Source organism: Anoplopoma fimbria, chromosome 17 (assembly GCF_027596085.1).
Source record: "Anoplopoma fimbria isolate UVic2021 breed Golden Eagle Sablefish chromosome 17, Afim_UVic_2022, whole genome shotgun sequence".
Taxonomy (NCBI): Eukaryota; Metazoa; Chordata; class Actinopteri; order Perciformes; family Anoplopomatidae; genus Anoplopoma; species Anoplopoma fimbria.
Genome location: NC_072465.1, coordinates 12,283,765 through 12,309,919, shown reverse-complemented (window position 1 = coordinate 12,309,919; position 26,155 = coordinate 12,283,765). Strand labels below are relative to the sequence as shown.

Sequence of the window (26,155 nt, the reverse complement as noted above, 5' to 3'; positions counted from 1 at the left end):
GCACCAGCTGTTAAAGCTGTGACACATTAACAACTTTTCAGACGGTTCAGAATGCTTTTATGAACAATTTTATATTAAACATGTGTCAGGGAATGATGGGTCGTAATTTTATCTTTAAAAGATTAGATAAAATATTTTATTAGGATTTTTATTTATTTATTTTTGTTGTGAAATGAAAATGGTTGTGTTTTGGAATTCAAAGGGTTTCATTTTTTAAACATTTGTCAGGGCAAAAAACAATCACTGATCATCTTTGATGAGATGTTATTGCAGTGGGACAGCTGCTGCTCACAAGTGCTACATTTTACAACCGGGAAAAGGATCCTTTACAACAGATTTCGCTCTCTCGTGCTCCCTTCATTTTGCTCAATTGTAATCTAACATACTGTGAATATCACAAAACTCCATCTGTCTCTTTCCGGCTTGAAAACCATCAAAAACTCTTCTGATACAAATTTGCCGGAAATGGACTTTGGCATTAACCTGACATGCCAAATGGTCTGTTACACAGAACCATCTGAGAAGCTGTCATTGGAAACTCAGAGGAAAAGGGCAGGCACTTTCAAAAACTACTTGGCAGGTGATTGGATGAACCATCTGTCATTCAAAATTTTGCTGAAGCCAGTTGTGAGAAGATGAAAAACTTCACCATAGAGAAAAGCATTCAGAATGAGGGAAAACTCTCCAGTTCTGATAGAACTGATGCTGTTGTAGCATCGATTTTAAATGAAGAGTCGCCTCTCTGTGTCGTCTCACACACATAGCCACTCCCATAGCTGCCAGTAGCTCCTCACAGGACGCTAATTGGTTTGGACACAAATGCATTACTTGAAGCCCGACAAGATGGATTTTTGTGTGATTTTGTGATATGGCAAGAATCCAGCTGCCATGTTAGGTAACACTGCCATAGCTGATTGGTCTAAATTCATCCAGTCAGTCTGGAGAATTACCTAAAGGGGCAGTCACATAATACTTCAGTCCATTTCACGACCATACTACAAAGCATAGCATTCTGGCTCTGATCAATATTTGTGACACTCATCAAAGAGGTGACATGTCATTTTGGAGAGCAGTAGTTGAGAGTTTGACTCTGACTCATTTGGGAGATTGTCCTCAGCAGAAAACCAAAGCATTTCTTGGAATGTTTAAATTGACGTGGTCTGCATTCTCCTACATTGATTAATTTCATCCATGACTATGACCTTTTTCCATGTACAGTGTGAAAGTTCACTCTTGGAAACAGTAAGGTCCACTTGCTAAGATGTTACAGAATTCCCATTGCATCTTGCATCTTTCTCAGCGGATGGGAATTGGTCAGTTGCTATGGAGGTAGTTCAGTCACCTTTAGGTGACCTAAGTTTGGAACTTGGTTTGGGAACTTTGTCGTTCTACTTGGTCAAAGCTGGAGTGCAGAACTTTTACATAGAAATGAAAAGCGGGTCCATTCCAGCCAAACAAGTTCACACAGTGCTGATTTAGCAGATCAATGCCATGGGAAGCTCTCTGTTTTTTGCTGTGTACAGTGTTGGGGCACTGGAAGTTATGCATTTTACACCAACCAGCCAGAGACCATAGCGGAGCAGCAGCTGGGAGTTTTGCGGAAGCTATGGCAGAAAATCCTAAGAACCTTACAAAAAAGTGCTTCAATGCTTAAGATTAAAAAGAAACTTTGAGTTCAGAGGAAGGACTAAAATCTAGAAGTAAAAGCAAACAAAGGCGAGGACTAACAGGGATCACCATTGTTGTAACTTCTCCTCTTTGGAGAGATCTGAAAGAAAAGAAGAGACTAAGGCCCACAGTGATGTTGTGTTACTGCTCCTGGTAAGGTTGGTAGTTGTAAAATACTAGAGCTGTGCCCGTTCGTAAACAGGGAGACTTGAAGAGAGCGCTCCTGGGGGCCAGAGAGAGATACAGCGAGCTCAGCTGAAGACAAATGTCATAAGCATGTCGACAGTGTTTGTGTAAATGCTCTCACTTCCAGAGGGGGGGGCGAGTTTTAAGTTAAGGGAAAGATGTTATTCATGGTTTAACACTTCTACAAGGAACTTTCATTTTGTGTTGATTTTGGTGATCATGCAGACTAAAGTGGTAGTATTTCTGAGAACCAGAGTGTCTCTTTAAAAAAATATCTTATTTTACTGCAGCAGTGTCTTTGCTCAGCTCTCCTCCTCTTGCCAGCTCTCTGACTGCAGGTCAAAGGCTGCAGTGAAGCCTGATCTGGGTCAGTCCGCAGCGGGTTGGTCGTTGCGGAGGCCCTGTTGGTGTCTGAGGTGTAGGAGTTTCTGGTGAACCTGCATGATTTTATCAGATTTTATGCAGAATCCTGCTTTTAAGCACAGATAACATATATAGTTATAAAATAACTATATAGAAATAGCCAATCTTCTTGCTGATGGTCTCTTTTATCATATAGAGGCATTAGTATATAATTGAGATGGCTTCATTAACAGTTTAAAGTTCCCCACAGTAACATTTAAGAAACCAACGTTGACTGTTAGAAGTGGACTGGTAGCAAAGTGTGGCCTCCCGTATCAAAGTCAGATGTGGTTGAAAGCTCCAGTAAAAGCTGGCAAGATGACCTTTAGTTAATGCTGTTGTTGTGTTTTGGAAGGCAGGGAGTTGCAATGTTGTTATTCTGTTAGGGCAGCTAGATCAAAAAACTCTCATACAGGTAATTTAGACACCTCTTATGTCATTTGCGTACGCATACATGGCCAATAAAACTGATTCTGATTCTGATTCTGATTTAGCTTGGAAGACCTGTCAAATCAAAAGTGGCAATGGATGAACAAAACTACCATCAACACAGCAATGTATTGAAGCTTCACCTGCTAAAACAATTTGACCACTGTGATCTGAATCTCTAATGTTTTGATCTTTAAGGTTTCAAAGTTCCTCAGATCAATGCATCAAACTGGACAAAAACAAGTACTTAAAAAATGTAAATTAAAATTGGCACCAAATGTGACTCACAAACATTCAGAGTTCTGGAGGGCTGCCAATATGCACTTCGCTGTGCAATGAAACATTGAGACCTGATTAGACAAGCTCTTCTGATGCATCGCAGGAGGCTCAGAGCTTAAAATACCGGCCGCGTTATTGCAGCCTCACTCTCCTCCAACTAATGTCAGACGTTGTAGGCTCGTCTCCACCGACGGTGCTGCTGCCTCAACCACTGTGGCTGCTGGGAGAAAAAAGGACCCGCAGGCTGCCACTGCACAAGCTGCCTCACCACACTAAATCTTCATCCAGTTCCTCTTTCAGGCGCTGTGTGCTTGCATGTGGCACAGAGCGTATACAAGAGCAAGAAAAGTCTGCGTCTCGTGTGTTTAGACGTCTCCTGAATTTTGTGTTTGAAGCAAGTGTTTGGTTCTTGAGAGTACTAATTCAGATGCAGAACTCTTGGAGAAGGCCCGTCCTGTCATCCTCCGTTCCTCAAGCACACACCCCCACCCACTACCACCAAATTCCTATCAACACCCCCTCCCCGGCATCCTATACCCTCCTGCCTCTCTGGCTCGCTCTGTCGCGCCGATTCGACGGAGCTGAAAATACATCTCTGAACTTGGCGTCTGGGAGGCAGCGTGAGACGGGGCTTGTCAGCGGGAGGGTGAAGAGGAAGAGAAGGAAGGGGGAGTCAGAGAAAGAGGTGGGGATAGGGAGGGGGGAGGCTGCGCTTCTATCTGGCGCTGATAAAGACAGTGCATCTCCCCCTCCGCCTGTCGCCATCGCTGTCAAGTGACCCGCCCCGCTGCACACATCACCCCGCGCCCCAGACACTCGTACACACTTTCTCCCCCCTTATTTTCATTCCTGTCACCCTCCTTCCTCATATGATTTTATTGGAACAGTGGGAATGCCTTCTCCTCCTCCCCTTCCTCTCGTGTATTATCATCATTTTTCTCCCTTTGATGCCAGCTTTTTATTCTTCTCTTCTTTCTGGGTCTCTTTCACTTTCTTCCCCTTTGCTTCACGTCAGTTCCCCCTTTTTTCTCCCCTGTGATGAAAATCCCTTTCCTCTTTTCTCCTTCCTCTCCTCTTATTCTTCCTCCTCTCCTCATCTGCAAAGCTTTTTTTTTAGGAAGCAGATGAATGATGTGTTGATGAAAATGATGAAACTACTTTTTTTGCCAGTAATTTGAAGATTACTTGAATGACTACACTCTAAATGTGACCACCTCAGGAAAATGTTCTAGTTGCACCAGGTAATGCAAATGGTTACCTCAAAAAGCAGTGAGAGGTAACGTTTTGAATTTTAAGTATCTAATGGACATTTTTGTTCAGCTTTGCAGCTGTGCAGCTTTCTCTGAATAGAGATTCCACAAATTACTCTTTTGGAGAAACTTAACAATGTTTACTTAAATCAATAATTTAAAGCTGCATTATTTAATATCTTCTTATATCAGGAATAAATCACATGACAGTGTGAAAGAGGTCAATTTTCAGCTAACAACCTCTGCTCAACAAAAAAAAGTTAGCTAGCTGGTTACCACAGTGGATCATTTAGTAGCTAAACAGCAAGATATTTTTCACAGTAAAAACACAAGTGAATATTGGATTTAATTTATTAGTAACATGACTCCAAATCAGTGCTAATGTTGCTTTGTGTCTTCTGGACGTAATGGACAACTATTTAAAACATGTCAGATGTTTTCAGGTTGTTCTTTTGCAGACAAAAATATCATTGATAACTAATGGCATTGCTAAATGCATCCCAGCAAGGCTAGTGAGTAGAACTAAGTTAGTGGGTAGGTGTACGTATTGCTCCATGCTGTAACACTTTGGATCATGACACTATAAACAAAGGGTCAAACACTCATTCAGTTCTTTGCGGATGTTGATGATTAGCAGATGATGAATGCTAACCCACTGAGAATTCCTTTGGTGGCAGCATTAGACAAAATGTATTAATGGTAACGAAATATTGAGATTTTAATAGGCATATTGCCATGAAAATACTGACCAAATTAAAGTTAAACTTTTCTTTTAGTACCCAGTCGTTCAGTCCTTTGCGTTGTTAGTCATGCACATAGCAGCCTTGAGAGGGTTCTTACCAGACTACTCAAGACTCGATTTTTTTATTTCCGGCTCTATGAATTAAATGTACATGACCACTAGGGTTAATGCGAAGTATTGTCCACACTCTACATTTATTCTGGGCCTTGAGTAAACATGAAGCAGGTCACACCCACAGATGCAGATGATTGTCAAACTAGGAGAGAATGAAAACACTTTATTCATATTTAAAAGTCAAAAGTCATAGCTTTATGCATGAACAGCATAAAGGTACATCATCTTGCTTTCTGCTCTGCTAACTGCTATTTTTTTTTTTTATGTCCACTGTAGAAAACAAATTAACATCTCTTCTGAGGTCAGTGGTAGCTCAAGGCACACCATTCAGAGAAAGATTTACTGAAAAGGTTTTTGTTGAATTACTTTAATTGTTTTGCTTGAAATACCCATTTCTGGATTGATCTCACTGAAATTAATATTGAAAGGAAACAGACTTTTTTGCTATAAGCCTCCTTTATTGTTTCATGAACAGCCTTATTTCATTCCTCTACACAGACCACAACGTGCTTCATATCACTGATGATTTAGTTTGTCAGTCCGGGAATAATTCCAGTGTCAACATTTGGGCTTAGGGATGTGATGTTACAGCGTATTGTGTATGCCATCCAACACCAACAGCGGTATAATTATAGGTGTTCAGTGCAATTATGTCTGTCAATACGGGGACATTGAACGAGGCAGGCACAATGCAAATGAAATCAATAGAATAAACCTTAAGGCTGGGAAACAGTAGCACTTGGATCTGCTCCAGAAAGGCTGGTCTCTGTAGTTTGCAGTGAAATAAAAAGTGTTGTGTGGATCATGTTGTATTGATCTGTCCTGCCCTCTCTCATATAGAAAAAGAGACCGTCCTGGAGCCGTTTGTTCTGAAGGACCTGCTGCCGTCTGCGCTGGGAAGTTACTATCGCTACACCGGCTCTCTGACCACCCCGCCCTGCAGTAAGGTGGTGGAGTGGATCATCTTCAGCAGACCTATCTTTGTCTCCTACAAACAGGTGAGAAGCACAGATTACAAAAATAAGAGAATATAAACTATTGTTGTTTTTTAATGATTACATGGATTTTGATCAAAATAAGGGACATGCATGTATTGTTTTGGTAGAAAAGCACGGACCCTGAGTGCAGCCATATTTAGGTACGCTATCTCAAGATCATACCTGAATCATCTTGATGAATGAATGATAAATTCCATCTATCCATCCATCTTCCGTAACCGCTTATCCAGTTAAGGGTCGCAGGGGTGCTGGAGCCGATCCCAGCTGTCAAAAGAAATGATAAATTATTATACTGAAAAACATTTTATAATCTTGTGATCAGGTGCTAATATGTTATGTTTTCGGGATAAATATGATTTGTCACATTTAAAAGATTACATTATCAAAGGTGCTAAATTTGAAATTCAAAGCATACCCATTGCCTCCAAACTGCTCTCAACATGGCAATGACTGAGCCGGTAGCTCACAACTAACGGTACTATAAGCCGACAGCTAACAGTTTTGACCTGAGGTGGAACCAGAGGGTGGATGCTACGTATCCACTTCAACGCTGTCAGTCGTGACGCCGTTATCAGCTGAAACATCCATATGAGCGCAGCGCAGAGTGGCGGCCGTTAGCTAGCCTGTGGGGCACGCTTACATGCACTAACATGCGCTACAAGGTTTATGCGACGGGCCTGGCAATGTAAACAAAGCAGAGAGAAACTCAGATTACAACACACACAGGGAGGGAGAGTGGCTTTATTCTCAACTCCAGTCAGCATTACTACACTGTATCTTTACACTAATAAATGTTTGTTGCTATTTTACTGCTCTGGATGTCATACTGAGAACTTTTTACTCAATTTACCTTGATATGATTAGATCATTTAATCTAATTTAAAGCATTGGAATAGAATTGGACTAGTACGGACGTTCCCATTCAAATTAATGAGGCATGATGGACAAAGCGAGGCCATTTTTATGTGTACAGTTGCTATTGCGACACGACTAACATTCCGTAAACTAAACCGACTTCTAACAAGTTGCAGAATCATTGAGGTGAGCTTTTGAAGTGAGGACTAAAACCAGGAGTAGTGTAGGTGCGTTATGAAGCACAGAGAGCCAGAGTAAATTTGTAAAATCAAACAACTTAATTCTTCATTTACACACTCTTGTCACAGCGTAGGAAAGGGTATTGCTATCGCTGCAAGTGACCTATTGTTATGCCGTGTTCACACCAAAAGCGAAACAAATTTTTCTCGCGTTTAGTTTACATGTAAAGTCAATGCACAGACGCGAATATACGCAAGTAGATGCAAACTTGAGCATTAGGAACATTTACTGCAACCAGGGTAGCATTTAAGCTAGCTAGAAAACTACTGTAAGGATGGCTAGTTAGCTAGCTAGCGTGCTAATTCTACCATGCTTTAATGCTACACAGAAATGAGCTGTGAAATGTACAGTGGGCCGGTGACTGCGAAAGGGGCTAAGGGTCCCTCAGCATCACTCCCCACACTTTCAAAACAGAATTTTTTTTGTTGCAATCAACTAGCTACCATTCATGGTAGTTCACTTCCGAGTTGACTTGAGGAAAATTGTCTTTTACATATGTTTGTTGTGTAACACCCGTCCCATGTAGCTATATAGTATTATGTGAATCTGCTATGGTGTAGTAGTCCTATGAGCGGGGCCTTGGTTACAGTTTTAAAAGAAATGGCGCCATTACCTGTTATTAATAAATATAATAAGATGATTCATTCAATTGAGATGAATGCACGCAATGTATTGATGAAAGCATTTGTAGTAAGATCAATCATTTCAATACGTATGGCCCTAGAACACATACAAGTGACGAGAAGACCATACCTTTTCAGATCCATTCTAGCTTCTTTCACATAAAACGGTCATTTCCATCCTTTCTTCTGGCAAATCTGCCAGATCTGCTGCATCGATTAGATCGCAATTCATTTACAGTAATTCCTCTTCCTTGATGACGCACCCTTTCGTGGTAGTGCTTGATGAGTAAAGAAGACACATGACTTGCCTTTGGTACGATGGCAGGATGCTTGACATGTGGGTGAAGGCCAGATCTTGTCAAACGTCCTCCAACCCTGAGCACATCTGTAGTGGACGTGCTCAGGGTTGATTCTTTGGATTCTGTTTGCCACGAACACGTGGAACCGTCTTACGTCATTGTTTATGTATCCAAGGATGACCTTCAAGTCTGTCCAAAAGTATTCTTGAAGATCATCTATTTCGAGCTAATTTCTGAAGCATAACACTCAAGTCGTGGTACTGTGGTCACTTTGGTGGGGGCAACATGTGCCTTCCCCATTACTAACGAGCAATGGACATCCCCATTAGTGTTGATCACTCAGATAACTAAACTCCCCATAGCCTGTGATGCTGGCATCTGAGAAGTGGTGAAGCTCATACTGCTTGACATCAATGAAATTTGCTGGAATATAGCACCTTCTGATCCTTACATCAGACAGGTTTTGAAGATCTTTTAGCCACGATTCCAACTGTGCCCTGAGCTCTTCTCGGAGAGGCTCACTCCCTCCAGGAAATACACGACATCTTGGTTTCTTCTGTTACTGATGGATTTAATCGTCTTATGTGCATCTCAGTCAACACCGCTGTCATCAATCCACCATTGAACTGTTTATTTACATTTCAACATACAAAAAAAGCTGGCATTCACATAACACAGAAATAATGATTTTTACAACTTTTGTTCCCTTATTCTGAAAACTAAAATACTGGCGGGGCCTCCATTTATTTCTTTTATCTTGTGTTTTGATTGTATTTTACCCTTTTTAAACAGTTCTTGCCAAAACTTGAATTAGCCTTAAATATATATAGGATGAACTTTGACACACCAAATATACTTTAAATGCTGAGAAACAAAGTTTGGTATTTATTACAGCACGTTCAACAAACAATATTATTGCAGATCACTTATAAAAATAAATGTAAATAGAAATGCTCCCCAATTTTAGTTCCTCTCAGTAACTTTTAAATCATGATGGTTACCTTTAATTATGTTTAACATCACAAATGCATAGCGTCTTTTTTGTCAATGCTCTTTTCATATTAACAAAATATATCCAACTGAGATCTGCAACCTAATCAACCTAAATTCATGAGAATAGCATTTTTTATAATTGGCTAATTTGTCATTAACTACACATGAGTTACCAGTTATATGGTAATGTACACGTATTACACCGCTCACCAAGGGTCGTGACACACCTGATCCCAAGAATTGCAGACATATTTGGAGTATCTGAAAAAATATATATACCGTATTTTCCGCACTATAGGGCGCACTGGATTATAAGGCGCACTGTCATTGAATGGTCTATTTTCGATCTTTTTTCATATACAAGGCGCACCGGACTATAAGGCGCATTAAGCGAAACAAAACAGTCAGTCAGTCAAACTTCCTCCACTTCCGTACCATTGATTCATTAATGTTGAATTCTCTCGCAGCTGCTCTATTCCCATGTTCTCCTGCGTGACTGATAGCCTTGAGTTTTCAGTCCGCGTCGTAAGTGTGTCTCTTGACAGGAGCCATGTGGGGTCCTTATACACACACACTGTAATATTATGGTGAAGCACAGTATGTATTACTCCAATGACGCTCCTGACTACGGTAGCCGTGATGCTGCTGCGGTGCGGCTTTGTAGTTTACCAAAGTCGCACTAAAACATTTTGACAGAGCGCCGTGTACCACACAAAACCGCTTCGAGGTCAGTAAGCACAACCAGAATTAATCCATATATAAGGCGCTCCGGATTATAAGGCGCACTGTCGTTTTTTGAGAAAATTAAAGGCTTTTAAGTGCGCCTTATAGTGCGGAAAATACGGTAATCAATCATCATCATTATACCTTAATAATGATAACAACATCAAAACTTAATTTTAGTTTGGTTTAAGAGCTAACTCCAGGCTGTTGGGTTTCCCAACATGCTTTGTTGTTATTGTATCTTCAACGTATTTTACCAATACCAGACTATGCTGACATTGTTTATCAAAATGCTTCTAAAACCAATATTCTTCCTCTTAATATCATATTAGGGGGATGGCTCCCTTGAGATGACAATTTCATTGATATCAACTTATTTTTAAATGTATTCTCTTCAAATATCTTCATATTTAATTTAATTACTTAAAACAATTCTGTGTCTCTTATTATTCAAATTATTTACAAAGATTCTCTGATCAGCTCCACTTTATGGCCCTCTTCGTCTCTTAGGAAATATGTAAAAAAATATATATCAGCTTTTATGTTCAGGACTCCATCAGCTTAGAATATTTTAAATGAAGACATTCTTTCCTTTACTTTATCCAAGTTATTATCAGCTATGACAGCGACACTGGTATTTCACCTTATGAGTCTCTCTGTGTGTGTCTGTGGACAGCGATAGGATCAGCAGGAATAAAAGAAGCAAATATAACTTTTAGAGAAGCCCACATCACCTCTTTTTCACCACCATCCTGAAAAATCATTCAACCAATCAAAAATTCTAAATCTTGTCTTATTTCTGTTTAATGCGTGGTACATTTCAAGGGGTTTAACCTGGTATAGTAAATGTATAATAAATCAAATTTGTGACCTCTAAGGTTAGTGGATTTAATATTTTTTTAATGGACACAGCTTTTGGATTAGATTAGTACTAATAGACAGCCTTAAAGTAACCACACTCATGTATCCTGATTTTTTCTTCATTAAAATGTAAGAATATCATGGATACATTCTTATACACATTGAACAAGTTTAAACTCATTTGCATCTATTTGGTTTATTCCACTTCCAGTCTATTTTCGTCTAAATAGACGTGAGATGTTACTGCTGGTTTTTCATGTGATGACCTGGCTTTATCTGCAGGATGACAAGCTGTCCATCACCTCACCTATTTAAGGTCATGTTAAATTCAACTGCTTCCACTCTGTAAATATCCGTAAAGTTTCCAAATGGATACAAGGAGAAAAAAAGTTATCTGTGTTATTATATAACAGCTGAAATAATAGCTTCTTCCATGTTGGTCCATGTCCCCAACATTTCTGTGAAAAGCTCACCAAAGTTGAACTTCACATAAAAGCACTACACAAATGCCCCACTAATAAAGTGGCTTATTGCGGCTATTTAAATGCTGCTGTGACTGATCCCTCAGGGCAAAAAAAGGAAGGCCAGATTCAATTGGACGCTAAATTGTCAAAGTGACCTGACAGTCAGATGAGATCACTGAATGGATTGTTGATGTTGCATTTTGTGTTGCAACATTCCTCTCGTCCACCTTGTTCTCTTATCACTAAATTTTGCTTACTGGCCATTATTCAATATTCCTGTCATCCTGTTGTTGTTTTGTTACTGCATTTTCTTTTGTCTTGCTGTAAATTACAAAGCAAGAATTTTTCTTATATTTTCTGCTAAGAAAATAAGTAATAGAAAGCAACCCCAGATGCTTTTGCCAGGTGTGCTAAGTGATTAATCCCACTTGATCATTAATTGGAGGCGTGTGGCTGATTGTTAATTATCATTGACAAACACTATATAAGGACAGGTGTTGTGCCGTGTAAGTCATTCAGAAGCTCAGTGCATGCAATCAAATCCAAGGGTTTTAAATTGGGATCAAGGGACCAATAGTATATTTTATAATAATTCAACCCTTATAAATACTCTAAAACATAAACAAATCTAAATTTGATTATATGATACCATAATTGTTTTTATGTTTCTCAAAATTAAAACGTGTGTTTCGTTGCGTTGGACAACCAATTATTGGACTGTGAAAACAATAGCAGACTATGAAAATAAGATGTTTTTTCTTATCTTGGTGAGTGCGCTCTCAACCACGTAACATTTTCTATTACCTAAGAGAATGATGAATGCCAGGAATCAATGGGTACTAAGAAATTAAGAACAATTCCTACATACAAACACAAATATGTACCTTCTTGCATGAAGCCCTTTGAGCAGCAAAAAATAAAATAAATAATAATTACAATCAGAATAGGCTGCACGGTGGTGCAGTGGTTAGCACTGTCGCCTCACAGCAAGAGGGGCCCGGGTTCAATTCCCAATGTTCCACAACTTACTTAGATATTTTCATGTTCAGTGGCAGGTAATTAGATACAGTAGTAAAGTAATGTGAATAATCATCTCAATTAATTACCTCAGCTGTCGAGTGTACCAGGCCTTTATTAGAAGCAGGCTTATATTAGAGGCAGGTAAACCCCAAAACTAAATTACATAATATGTTGTTATGTATGTGTAACTGATCTTTCACTAAACCTACATAATTACTGTATACAAACACAGGAGATCTGCTATGAAGTCTAACATTTTTATTTTCTTGCAAATAATCTGTTAGTTTTATGAATAGGAAGGCTAAAACATTTAGTGAGAATGACTGTAATTTTCAATTTTTTTTATCTGAATAACTAAAAAGATGTCAAACCACCCAGACCATCATTTTCATGGAGAGTCATCTGTAGTTTCATGTGATATTAAAATGCAGACTACATGGGGATAAACTGAGATATGAGTTGTCATTTGAAATGGAACAGAAAATCCTGTGTTTGTTTAGAAAAGGATTGCATCTTCCTTACCCAGTCTAAAGAACACTGGATCAAGCTGAATGTGGATGAAGCTTCTCCACCTTGAAGTTATAAGAGCAGATCAATGTAAGCAAGCAGTGAGGAGATGTTGAAAAGACTGATGAGTCGGGAACCAGACTGCTCTGCAAAGTTTCCATCCTATCTGTTTCCATCTTATTCTCCAACTCAGTTTCTACATTTTCCTTCAGATCAACTCCCTTTTTCTGTGCCAACAGCAGTGTGAATCCGCAACAAAACCGTGTATTTGATTAACATGTATTCTGTTTTTGTATAGGGATATGAAAGAGTTATTGTTGTAACTTTGCACAGTTCTAGGGATTGACTACAGTTGAGCTCTAACCCCAGTTTACCTGTCATCCAGTGAGTTTGTCCTCAGTCGTTCAGTAAGAGCTCCTCTCTGGCTGCTGCCAGTATAAAATGTATCTGTATGTCAGTGGAAAGACCCGTTACGTGTGAGGTGTATAGACTTTGTAGGATTTAATTATCATAAGGTCTCCAGCTCAAGCACAAGAAACTCTTGCGACAATAACATAATTGCTTCCATCCCTACTATGCCCACGCACGCACCATTGACATGAACCCTCTACTGCACACTGGTACTTTGAGGAAAACAGAAGTTTTTTCTGACCCTAAAAAATAAAATCCATTCCTCATTCCCAGACTTTAGTCAAGTGTATGACACATGGCAACAACATTAAGACAAACATACTGCAGCTAAACTTAATTTGAGTTTCAGAGCAAAAAGTCAAGAATTCATGTAAATGAAGTTGTTTCAATCTTTTGTAGTTCATTCAGCAACAAATGAAGCAACACTGAGAACACTGAAAGAGGTTGCTAGGCCTTTCAGTCATGGTTCTCTGAGTTCATAGTGATCATAGCAGACATAATTGGACAATAACACATTTCATACTTGCTACATGTTATTCCAGCACTGTATTCAATCTTTTTCAGCTATGTGATGAAGCTATGTTTGAAGATGTTGGTTGTATGTATTCTTTCTGAAGCTATATTTTAATTTCTAAGAGCTAGATCTGGGTCAGTTAGGTAATAGATACATAATTCCTTTATATATGCTATTTATTCAGCAACATCTAACGATGTTACACTTTTTTTCAACATTCTGCAGCCTAACTGAATTTTCACAAATCCTGCGCAGTCTAGAACGAACTACAAACAAACAGTTACCACAGGACTGAGCAGTATTTATTTTCCTACCTCACCTGTCCTTGGTGCAAATGAATTGAGCAAATATAACACTGTCACTTATAAATCCATCAAGGAAGGCTGAGGCCTTTTGAGTTCATTTGAGTAATAGAATATTGCTAAACATAACTTAATCTCAATCGGCTCTGATTTGGTTGAGAGTAATGAAGGTCAGACCAGGTTTGTTAGCAGGCCTTATAATGCTGTTTTTAAATGTGGACTGTGTGGATTGACCGTCTCAAAGGAGGTGCAAGTTCAGCTGAGCTATCAGTCCTATAATGGACCCACCTTTGTGGCTCAGGTCCTTCAAAAGAGGCAGAGCCTGAATTAGGACAGAGCCAGCATGTGTTCCTCTCTGTCGAGGCCCACCATGACAGCACAGGGGCAGAAGTCAGGGTTTTCTGGGTGAGCCAGTGGTGGATTACAAAGAAAACAAAAGAAAGGCAGAGATGAAGAGAGCAGGCTGCAACTCTAGTTAATGCACTTCAGGACTTTAGTACCAACGTGTCCTTACCCTGCTGCTACGCTCTAGGAGGAGCTGATTATTAAGAAAAGAAAAGATAAGATAAGATAATACTTTATTAGTCCCGCAGCGGGGACATTTTCAGGATTACAGCAGCAGAGAGGACAGTGCAAACAAAAGGCATAAGTAAAAACAAGATCAAAACAAGTAGTATAAATAAGTAAATAAGTGAAAACAGTAAAGAATAATAAATAAGAAAGAAAAACGTTAAAAATCCACAATAACTAAAATATTATATATACAGACAGAATCATTTTTAGTATTGCACAGTGGATTGCAGTAGTTTCACTTTATCTTGCCTATTGCTGATAGTCTCCACAGGCATGACAAAACACATGCAGCTCAAGCTGACCAATCAGTATCTCCATAGCCTCCGTAGTACCATCATGTAGTTATCAGGAAAAATCCTAAAATGCAACATCCTCTGCTTTAGAGTGGTGCATCTGTTGCCTGGGAAGAGGCTAAAAGCTAAACACAGGGAACAGAAGTCTCGTCTCTTAACACAATCAATGGCACGAATGCTCTGCCTATATATATATATATTCTCGAATGAAATTCATTCAAGAATTATGTTTATGTGTCGACTTTGGCAACAGTAAAAAAGGAGCAGCTGTGGAGGATCTTAGCTTTAAACAATAGGCAGTCTGTGATATAAAAGGGAGTGAGGCCATTTAGTGCCTTACTAACAGACTAACACTAACAGAAGGAATTCTGTTCTATCAATTCTAACAGATACAGGTAGCCAGTGTAGCTTGTGTTAAACAGGTGCTATATGATCACTCATTTTAGATTTGTTGAAACCCTGGCAGCAGCATTCTAAATGCTTTGCGAGCGTTACAGTGGTCAAGACGACTAGAAACAAAAGGATGAACTAGCTTTTTTCTGCATCTTTCTTGCTCCGTAGAGGTTTCCCCTTGCTTTGTTGCACAAATGATAAAAGGCAGTTGGTCAAATAATTAAAATTAGCTTTAAAATGACACAAAAGTTTCTTTTTTATTTGTGGTGGTGTCTCTTCTTTCAGACGATTCATCGTGGCTCTGCATATTATAGTCTGATGATTAATTCCACGTGACACAGAGGCTACCGTGTGATATCATATAATAGTTATTTTAATCCAACTTTGCCCTCATTATGTTTTCCGATTATCTGTCCGTCCGTTGCTACGACTGTACAAAAGTCGGGTCCATTCTCGTGAACGCGGTATCTCCGGAATGACTGGAGGGAACTTCTTTTTGGCACAAACTACAACCGGTACTCAAAGATGAACTGATTCAAATGTTGTAGTCAAAAGCCACTGTGACCTCACAAAATACATGTATGACACCTAACTATTCTTAATAGCAAATAATAAAAAGCAAGAACTCAAATTCAACACACAGGAAATTATGCAAAGAACAACGGAATATAAAAACTGGGAAATGAATCATGAGTCAAAAAGGAAGCGAGTGATGGGGGCATCATCCATCCTTCCTGACCATTAGCCAGTCTATCTCAAAATGTTTAAAAGCCTCTTTTGAAGTCCTTTTGTTTCCCCTCTCTTTCTCGCTGTGCGACTCTCCAGAGAAAACATTATGGAGAAAGATAAAAGGAGGAGGTTGGGAAGAGAATTAACACAGATGGTGACTCTAGTTATTGTCTCTCCCTGCCTCTTTGTATTTTATTTCTCGTCGCTCTCTCTGCTAGTCTTTTGTTTTGGATGATAGTTGAAGTAGGTCAGCGGGAGTGACAGCCGTTGCTTTGGGCCTGCTTTTAGAGTGGATCGATGCTCAGGTTCTTACACAACAACTCACCCAAAATGCCTTCCTTTCAAACAGTCATGTGGACTTGCCACACTTGTATTTGTGCGCCTGACGTGTGTGTCTGTGTGTGTATGTGTGTGAGAGAGTGTGGGAGTAAGTGTGGGAGAGAGGAAGACTGCTTCTCAGATGTTACCAACCTAAGATGGCTTATGCCGCGCTGGTCTCACGATGCATTTACCCTGATTATGAGCTGCCAACTGGGAAGTACTGTTGAGATCAGCCCCTAGTAGCAATTCCATGTGGGAATTTTTTATAATTTCCCATCTGGCATTGTGTGCAAATGAGCCAAAATTTCCAGAAAGCAGCTAAGATGCAGCCATATGGGTTTCTTTTTCTCCTCGAGGTCTGTCAGAAGATTTAGCATTTCTAGATTGTAAAACTAGCTCCTCAGTAAGCATTCATTTGGTGATTTGCATGCTTATATAAATCTATGCATATAGATTGAATCTGAGCTAAATATGGTAGAACAAAAAAATGTTTTAAGACATCTAAGATACATTTAACAGTTGTTTGAAGAGCATCTTAATGATTATGTTTCAATGTTAGGCAGGTCCTATTTGCACATAGATTTAGTCATTGGAGTGCAGTTTAAACAGGAGATAAATAACATAATAGGGGTGTTACTTTACACAAAATCCACCATACAGTACGCACATCTGTATTTTTCTCCTTTATTTATAAACATGTGAACATTTACATTTTAAAGGTGGCTCTTTGGTCATAATTATTTTTATAAAGATTAGAATAATCCAATGGTGGCATATTGCCAGAAAGGCTCTAGACTGCATACTCTAGAAAATAAAAGGAAATAATAAATTGTCCATTGCCCCCTGTCCGTGTAATACACTTTATGTAAAATGAACATTAATTAACCATGAGACCCAACAGTACGATTTGAGCTTTTCACATTCATGTCATCTCAGCTCAGTTAATGCTCAGTCAACTGTCTGGACTGGTCCACTTCCAGGAAGCATTCCAGTACAACTGCAGCTTGTGCCTGTTTATGAGGACAAACAGACTGACTGATGCAGATGTGAAGGAATGTCATTAAATGTTAGAGAGGCTCAAATACTGTAACAGACATCATATTCTCACACCAATGCATCAAGTGAAGAAGCTTAGTCGGTGGCAATAAGCTCCACGCTAAGATGCTCTACTTGCCCCTCTAGCGCCAGTTTTGCACGTCTCAGTGACCGCATATTAATGAATGCTTGATACATGCATAGCATCTTTAAAAATAAAAATTCACAAGAAGTTAGGTTAGGCAACAAACCCCTTACTTATGTTAAGGAATAGAGTGTGGTTGACGTTATCTTGACTACGCATGTGACTACCGCAGGTGACTCACATTAAACGACGCTAACGATTCATGTGACCAATTGTCAACGTTCACTTTGAGCTTTTCGTGAGAAATGTACAGCACTCTCCTGGACGAAAGTCCTGTGCTTATTTGAGCTTAAAGACAACAACAGTCCCACTGCCAAAGCTCTAGCACTATAGAATTGATCTTAGACACATTCTAAGTTGTCGACCCAATTAGACTGTACTAGGCTAGGTCCAGACTTATTATGTGGTGTACTAAGTGCGTACTAAGTGAACATCTATCACTTATGCTAAACCATGCATCCTGTACCAAATGGTTAAAGATGAACACACATACGTACACCTCTATAACCCAAACAAGTTAAAAACTCGAATTTATTTTTTACCAATTTTACCCTATTACCCTGTCACATCCAGCAAACGGTAGAGGACTCAAACGCAGACACAATGTGCATCATTTCCTCAAAGCGAAGGTCAGGAATATGTTAACAGGTTGACAACAGGATGGAAGTCTGATCAGATCAAAACACAGGAACGGACAACAAAGAAAATCAGGAACAGATTAGGTGCAGGGACAGCACCTTTGGCTGGAAGGCAAAGGCATGTAGAACGGCCAGGTATATACTGCAGGGCTGATGAGGGAAAGAGGAAGCAGGTGAGCAGGTGGGCAGCAAAGATCAGAGGGCATCTGGTAGATGGATGGAGAATGGAAATGCAGGGATGGAGGCAGAGTGGGAAAAGCATGATTGTGGCAGACTTCTTCTTGTTAAAGCTGTGGATACAGCAGGAGATAATTGCTACACAAGTCAAATGTACAGTTCAGATAGCTGACTACCTAAGCCTGTGGGTCGGTCCACTGATCCCAACCCACCCAATCATTAGAGAAGTAGAAAACTATTCAGCCCAATCCCCTTAACACTTCATTTTTATCAGTGTAATCAATTCAAAACAGTGCGAAGAATAATGATTATGTTAGGGTTTACCATTTGGTAGCCTAGATTTATAATCACCAGATCAGTGCCGACTGGATACCACGGCAAGCACAGGTCTAGGCAAAAAGTTTGTTCAAGCCTGCATATGCCCTCTTCTGCAGGATTTCCAACAATTCCATATGAAGCTGCAGTGAGACTGATCAATCCTGTCCACAACATTGATCTATAGATTTTTCAAAAATGACTGTCACAAGTCACAGGAACACATCAACATGAATTTGTTTTGTTTTTGTATCTAAAGAAATGCAAATACAGTTTCTAATATTTTCATGGCTTTAGAAGACATGAGCACAGGCCTTATTCATTGTCTATAACCCTCTGAACCCGAAACCCTGCCGGTGGAATTGAAAAGCATGTTTTCCTCAGACAATTGCCAAACTACAGCGTTAATGACAGCCAAAAGCTGTAAAAAGTGTCATAAACGTCAAATATCATCTTTACGATGGTCCATGAACATATCATCGGTTAAGAACACTTCCGTCGGAAAAGGCAGCCAAAATGAAGCTTAAAATTATGATATTTCATCCTTAACATTTTATTCCTCACGTCTCTCAAGTGAAACTTGGACTGAACTACAGGCTGCTGAAGACAAATGTAAATAGTTCAATATGTCAGGCACCTTGGAAGGACTCAGAAGCGGACACAGAATATGTCTCTTTGGTGAGCTTTAATGGCAAAATAAAAATGAAACAAGGATCAGGCAGAGGCAAAACAGTGGAAGGCCAAAATACCAAAAGTGGCAAAGGGGCAGAGGCTAAGGCAGAGAGCAGTCCAAGGTCAAAATCCAAAAGGTCAGGCAGGTAGGCAGAGGTACAAGCAAGGGCTTGTCAAAAATTGGCGTCGTCTAGGGAAAAGAGCAAAAGTCACTGACAGGTCAACAAGGCTTGGAAAAATGGTAGGCTTGGAACAATGCTGGAGAGCTTGGTGAGAACACAAGACAATCTGGCAAATACTTGAGGGGGACTGAGGCTTAAATAGGGATCCTGATTGGCTTGATAATGGAGGTGATTGTTTGCAGGTGATGACACAGGCAGGTCAGCTCTAGGAGGACACACCCCCATAACCTGCAAAACCACCAGAGGGCAGGAGTACTGAGGTCACGCTGTGACACAATAGATATATATATATAGCACTTGGAGCCTCCATTTTTTTCCCAACATTGGTAACACGTGTAGATTCTCGAAAATGGTTCTGATATATTAATTCCACTGATCTCCAATTTTTGTAAAATATAAATGAATACAGAAATGATTTGAGTTCTTTTTTTTTATACTTATGATTAATGGCATGGTGACTGTGTTATACTGCACCAAAGACATGTTTGAGTTATCTCTACTTCTAGCCATGGTTGTGTTGTTTCCATAGAGATGCAGGACTTGTATATTGTAGTGAAAATCCAGGCCACAGAGTAAAAAATGTGACAAGAGCAAAAACCGCCCCAAGACTCTTTGGGGATCAGAATTACAACTCAACTTTGTCAGTGTTCAATTAATGCAGAGAAAAACTGCTTTGTCCCTGTGTGATAGATTATCTTGTTACCCATAGCAACAAATACAAGCTGCTTGTAATCTATGCCATCAGAGGAGCGTCACTCTGTTAATTTCTGCTGTGACCAAGGATTCATGCTCTGGTGTGGTGATTTCAACTCAGGCTGGAGGCCGATGTGAAGATGGGAGTTACAACATGGCCTGGTGTGAGGCTGCACTGTAATGTGTATGTCAGTGTTTGATCCAGAGCTCTCAGCCTCATGTACTACTGCAGTCCACTGCGGGAGGAGAAACACAGATTGGAGGCAGGCCAAAAATAGTAATCATTCACACACACACACACACACACATACACAAATGATGTCTTCAGCGCAAGTCAACAAACAGTAAAGCCAAACAGTTCTTAGCATTCTGAAAAATTAGGTTCTTAATCTCAAACGTAACCACATTTAGAGGCACTGATGATTTCACACTTTGAGTTTGGTTTAGCAAACTTTTTAGGACATTGTACATGCATTACTTACACTCCCTCATGACCTGAGGGAAAAGGGAAAGATTTTTGAAATGGGTCTGTGTGAGGTATTACCTTCAGGAGAGGCGGTCGGCTCAGCCCCGGTTTGTAGAGGCAGAAAGGATTACCAGCACGGGAGCAGAGTAATGTACTGTTGTGGACGGGGACAGCAGTAAAACCTATTTAGACCCCTAAAAGAATCAATATCAGTGTGAGTGTACACTATATTTAGAATATTTTCACCTCTCTACCTTGCTGTCAGACAAACATTTCCGACGGGGAACTGAAGCCCCCAATCCTTCATTTGAAAGCAAAAACAAATCCCTGTATGTTTCCAAAGCTTTACAAAGGCACGATGGGAAATGTAACCTTCTATCTAAAGAAGGCAGAATGGGCTAAAGATAAATCAGCAGTTCACAACAAAGCTACTCTTAAAAGCCTTACACAAAGGAGCCAGCTATAGAGCTGTGCATGGATCTGTGTCTATTGCTGCAGTTGTGCAGCGTTACCTCCATTTTCAGTCTTTGTCCACCCTAAACCCTGAGGGTTTACCACGGCTCCGTAAACAGGCGAATCAGACTCTGGCTTTTTCTAATTAATCCTTTGCTTTGACTCTCAGATTTGACTTTCATCATCTCCAAAAGTCACCCCTTAAGCTGGTCACCAACGCTGGCAGGCTGATGTTTTATTGGTGTTTTACATTTATTTAGCAGCACCTTTGGGGATGTGGGAGGGGGGGCTGGCAAACTTCCTCCTCTGCTGTTATTTTTCCCTATAAAGAGGTGGGGCCTAAGAGTGGGATATTCATGTTCCCCAAAGGATTCCAAACTGTCTGATTCAAAGTAAAACTGCTAGAGCCGCTTAGGGAAGTGATTTGTCATTTTTATCTAAACGCTGTTTTTTGTTCAACACTTTTAAGTTGCAAGATTTAATTTGATTTTCTCTTTAGGCTATAAACAGTCATTTTACTTTAATCAAACTTCCTCAGTGGTTTGTAATTCTCTGCTTTGTTCTCAGGTTCATTCTTTCTTTTCTCACAAAAGTGTTAATAGTAGGTCGCAGCATTCAAAAGTAATGTTTAATTTTTTCACTTGTCCAAGTGGGTTTGAATTCTACTTGCCTGAGTCAATATTTTCTTTCCTCTATGCAAATTGTTTCATTAATTTGCGGTTATCAAATAACAACAAAGACTAAAGTTAGTCATCATTTTTAATGTAGATTTGAGTACATTAATCTGGAACTTGGCCACATCCTCTACACTAGCCAACTAAACACTTGTTTTCAGGATCATTGAAATTCTCACTTCAGCTGTAATCATTACTATTGAGCCCTGACGTTGGAGGACAGTCACTTGTTAAATCCAATTTACAATAGAAAATCAAGGACAATCCCTTAAAAATGTATTCACACCATATTCTGCTGTAGTTTAGCTTCTTTTTTTGCTTCTATTTCAGAGCACCAGAATGTCGTACAGGACATAGATATAATTTGCACTGCTCAGGCATCTCCTCACTGAGACATTTACCTCAACGCCCCCTCCCTTCTCCAACACTCGCTCGCACACAAGCTGTTTGTCTGTGTGCATTGCTTCCAAACACATTGTACAGAGAATCCATCTGCCAACACAGACAGAGAGATGACACTTCAGTCACACAGTGCAAATCCATGTCTGGTCGCACGTCTTGCCACACAGCACGCATTTGACAAATGGCAACATGCAGGAAGAGGCCAACTTCAACATCAACTCGAGGCAGTACAAAATGTTCACAGCTTGATGAACATGGCAGCTAAATACATATTAATACATCTTTGGGAACAGTTTCACCAACCAAAGCAACTACTGTGTACATATTATTTCTTGTATCAACAAACTTCCTTTCAGAGGTACATCCTGGTTTACCAAATTCAGCATTCAGCCAAATCCAATGTAAAACAGCTTTGGCCCATACATCTTTGCTATATTTGAGCAGGTTTTGGGCATTTGGGCCAGTTTGAGCAGCACTTGAAGAAGCATTGGGCCACAGTTGGTACCAAGAAACAACCAGTGTTCTTTGGATATTTCTGATTCACCATTCATCACGCGTCTGTCAGAGTTTGGCAACTAGATTTAGCTTTTATGACTACCTTGGCATGGGCTCTTTCAGATGCCGTTTCTGCAAATAATATGACAACATTACTTGTCAAAACTCTTTATTTCAATGTGTTTATCAAAACACTGACTATTTCAAGGACTTAGCCAACTCTAACACTATTTGTAGTGCCTTTTGCAGTGCGTCTGTGGTTGCTTTGTGCCACAGCCTGAAAGACAGACTGGCAGAACATGAACATGAATATGCATCACTCCAAACTCCAAAACCACTATTATCCCAAGGGACAGCACTTCACAGATGCAGGCCACAAGGACCCACACTTACTGAAAGTTCATGTTTTTGAAGTAACAGGTCTGGTTGAAGGGTTGGCAGTTGACAGATTCAAAGGTCTCCTCTGGTATGAGACCTTTGGGTTGAAAGCCACTTCTCCCTCCAGTCTGGATCAGGGATTTGACTTTTCCTCTTCCCTGTGATGAATTGTCTGGTTTAAAGCTGGTAAAAGTGACTTGCTTTGGAAGTTGCTCATTAGAATTTTCTGAAATATCTGAACATGAAAAAATGCATCTTATTAGATTGTTAGATTCAGTTCAATATGAATCTCTGTGTCATTGTTATATCCATATGTCATTCCATTATGCTTGTACTGAACTTCTGCAGTGACATAGACTGTATTCCTGATATGTTTCTGGATTCTAATGATGGGAGAAACATTGGCTTTGGACGTTCTGGTTTTAACCTCAAAGTTTTCTTGTGTGTTTTGTTTTATCTTAACATTATGTCAAATTTTGGACTTGACAGATGCACTTTATTAAAGGAATAGTACAACATTTAGCTTAGTTTAGCCTAGCAGGAAAACTGAAATCTGGGGAAAAGTAGTGGGGCCAGTTGAAAAATGCCCAAAAGCAAACTCACTACATAACACTTTGTTTCTAATTTGTTAGTCAAACAGAAATGTACAAACTTTATATTGGTAAACAAAAGCAGGGAGCAGTGTCTTCCTTCACCTACATAACTCTCCCTAAAACCCCAAAGTAGTCTTTATTTATTTATTTATTTATTTATTTTTATTTATTTATTTATTTATTTACATTTAACCTACAGTTGTGAGATTGCTATACATCCTCTCATTTGAGTCACAGCAAGAAAAAACAACATTTCCGGCAAGGTTCGTCATATGTTGGGATTATTGGACATGTGTTCTTATTATTTTTCTGTAAAGCCTTTGCTTTGCTGAAGCAGTGACCCAGTTTCCTCATGGGGATCATTAAACTGTAATCTTATCTTGTATTTCAATTAGCTGTCTGCGTTGCATGCATGCCAAATATTGTATATTTTGTGGAGTTACTGAAAGTAGTTCTTACTGCTGTTTGATGGACACAAAAATCCCAAGTCAAAATCACCACAGGATGTGAGCTCTGCTTCGCACTAACTCCCCTTTTGTTCACTCTTTTCTCTCCATCCCTGTCTCTGCCATGCTCGCTCTTCCCGCCGGCACCAGTTGGAAGCGTTCTACTCGATCTTCACCACGGAGCAGCAGGACCATGTTAAGTCGGTAGAGTATCTGCGCAGCAACTTCAGGCCCATTCAGAGCTTGGACAACCGCCATGTCTTCAAGTCAGCGGTCAAAGACGCCTGGCTGCCCGACTTGACTGATAGCAGCAGCGGGCCGTACGGCACCGAGGCATCCAAAGGTACTGGTACTAGTTAATAAAGAAGGTGGTGTCCATACATAACGACGCTTTGATCAAGACACTGGACAAATCTGCACCAACACTGATCTAAAATATTATCAATTGCTTGGTTAGTTTTTTCCCTTGTCAACCAAATTTTAGCTTATATTTTTACTCTTCAAGCTATACAGCTATAGAGGAAACACTTAGCCGTGTCAATGTTAAAGTCTTTCAAATCAGAAATATTGCTGCCTCTAGCTATTTAAAATAGTTATTTAGTTACTTGATCATGATGGAAATGTGCTGATTTGAAATAATTATTAGACAAATTTAATCTTCTTAATCTGAAATTTAGATTTATTGGATATTTTGAGTTCTAGATGGAAGAACACATACACATAAAGTTTAAATTTTATAAAAAAGAATATCTTGAACTCACATACATTACTGTTTTTAAGACTGTAAATTGTTCGCTTTATTCATTATTAAATTTGACCTGGGAAATATGTTTAACTTCCTCCACCACTCACTGATCTACACAGCACCATTTAGGTTCCCTCTTGTTTCTTTCTAAACTGTTCCAATATTCTCACATTATTCCTGGATTGTGACATTTCCTAATGTTAATAAATGAGGATATTCAGTGTTGCTCATGTACCCAGAGGAAACTGATTGTCCTCTCCTGTGTGTGTGTGTGTGTGTGTGTGTGTGTGTGTGTGTGTGTGTGTGTGTGTGTGTGTGTGTGTGTGTGTGTGTGTGTGTGTGTGTGTGTGTGTGTGTGTGTGTGTGTGTGTGTGTGTGTGTGTGTTCTGGGCGAGCTCTCTGTCATTTCACCAGCGAGCTGGGCAACTCCCCTAGCATAAGGCAGTGGGAGGCACACCAGCCGCCCTCCCACTCCTGCCTCATTACGCTCAAACAACAGCACACATTGGGCAGTGTGCATGTGTATGTGTGTGTGTGTGTGTGTGTGTATGTGTGCATATGTGTGTGTTTCTCTGTGTATTTGTAAGTGCTCGCGTGTGGCATAGCATCTGTGCTGTGTCAACTGTCCTAGCAGGATATGCCCCCTCCCTCCCTTCATACACACTTCCATATGGTCGACTAGGAGAGAGGAGCATCACCTAGATGTACACACACACACACACACACACACACACACACACACACACACACACACACACACACACACACACACACACACACACACACACACACACACACACACACATACCGTACTGTATATGTGTGTGTGCTCTCTTCTGGCACAGTGTGCTTGCATACTCTTGCAGAATGTCCTTGAGCTCTGCAGTGGGACATGTTTGCTGTTAGCAGATCTATAAGGCTGGCATAGGAGATTCAAAGAGGCAGATGAGGAGGAGGAGGAGAAAAGAAAAGAGGAGAATCAGAGATGTTAAAAGATAGCCACAGCTGAGTGGGCTTAGGATGGAGATCTGTGTATGTATGTGAGTGCTCACCTGGCCTGTAACATGATGCCCACACACAACACACAGGTGCTGTTGTAAAATGAAAATCTGCACAAGACCTATACAGCAGCAGATGAATTGCATGAGTAATTTTCTTACTTTCTGTTTATTCCCTTCTGCCGAAGCTCAGCCTGAACAGCATCCTCCTGCTTTCTATAAATAACACACTTTTAGGATATGTTTATATATTTAACGTTGAGTTAAGGGCTAATGGTTTCCCCCTGTTTCCATTAGCAAAGCTAGACCACATTCTGGACAGATAACTGTACTGGGCTGAGATTGATTGATTCATCTTTTCATCTGACTCAGACAGCAAACAAACACATTTCAGTTCCTTTTGAAATAGATTATAATAGTTCAGTCAAAGACAAAAGTTGAAATGATTCAATTCAATTC

At 39.9% G+C, this 26,155-nt stretch overlaps 1 protein-coding gene across 1 annotated transcript in view; it reads left to right on the top strand.

The window, feature by feature from the left end:
* ptprga (protein tyrosine phosphatase receptor type Ga) overlaps positions 1-26,155 on the top strand; it is a 428,569-nt gene that overhangs the window by 312,361 nt on the left and 90,053 nt on the right. Inside the window, exons 7-8 of the mRNA XM_054616971.1 lie at positions 5,911-6,068; positions 24,104-24,296. Coding sequence (XP_054472946.1) covers positions 5,911-6,068; positions 24,104-24,296 — 351 coding nt within the window. The remainder of the gene's footprint in view (positions 1-5,910; positions 6,069-24,103; positions 24,297-26,155) is intronic.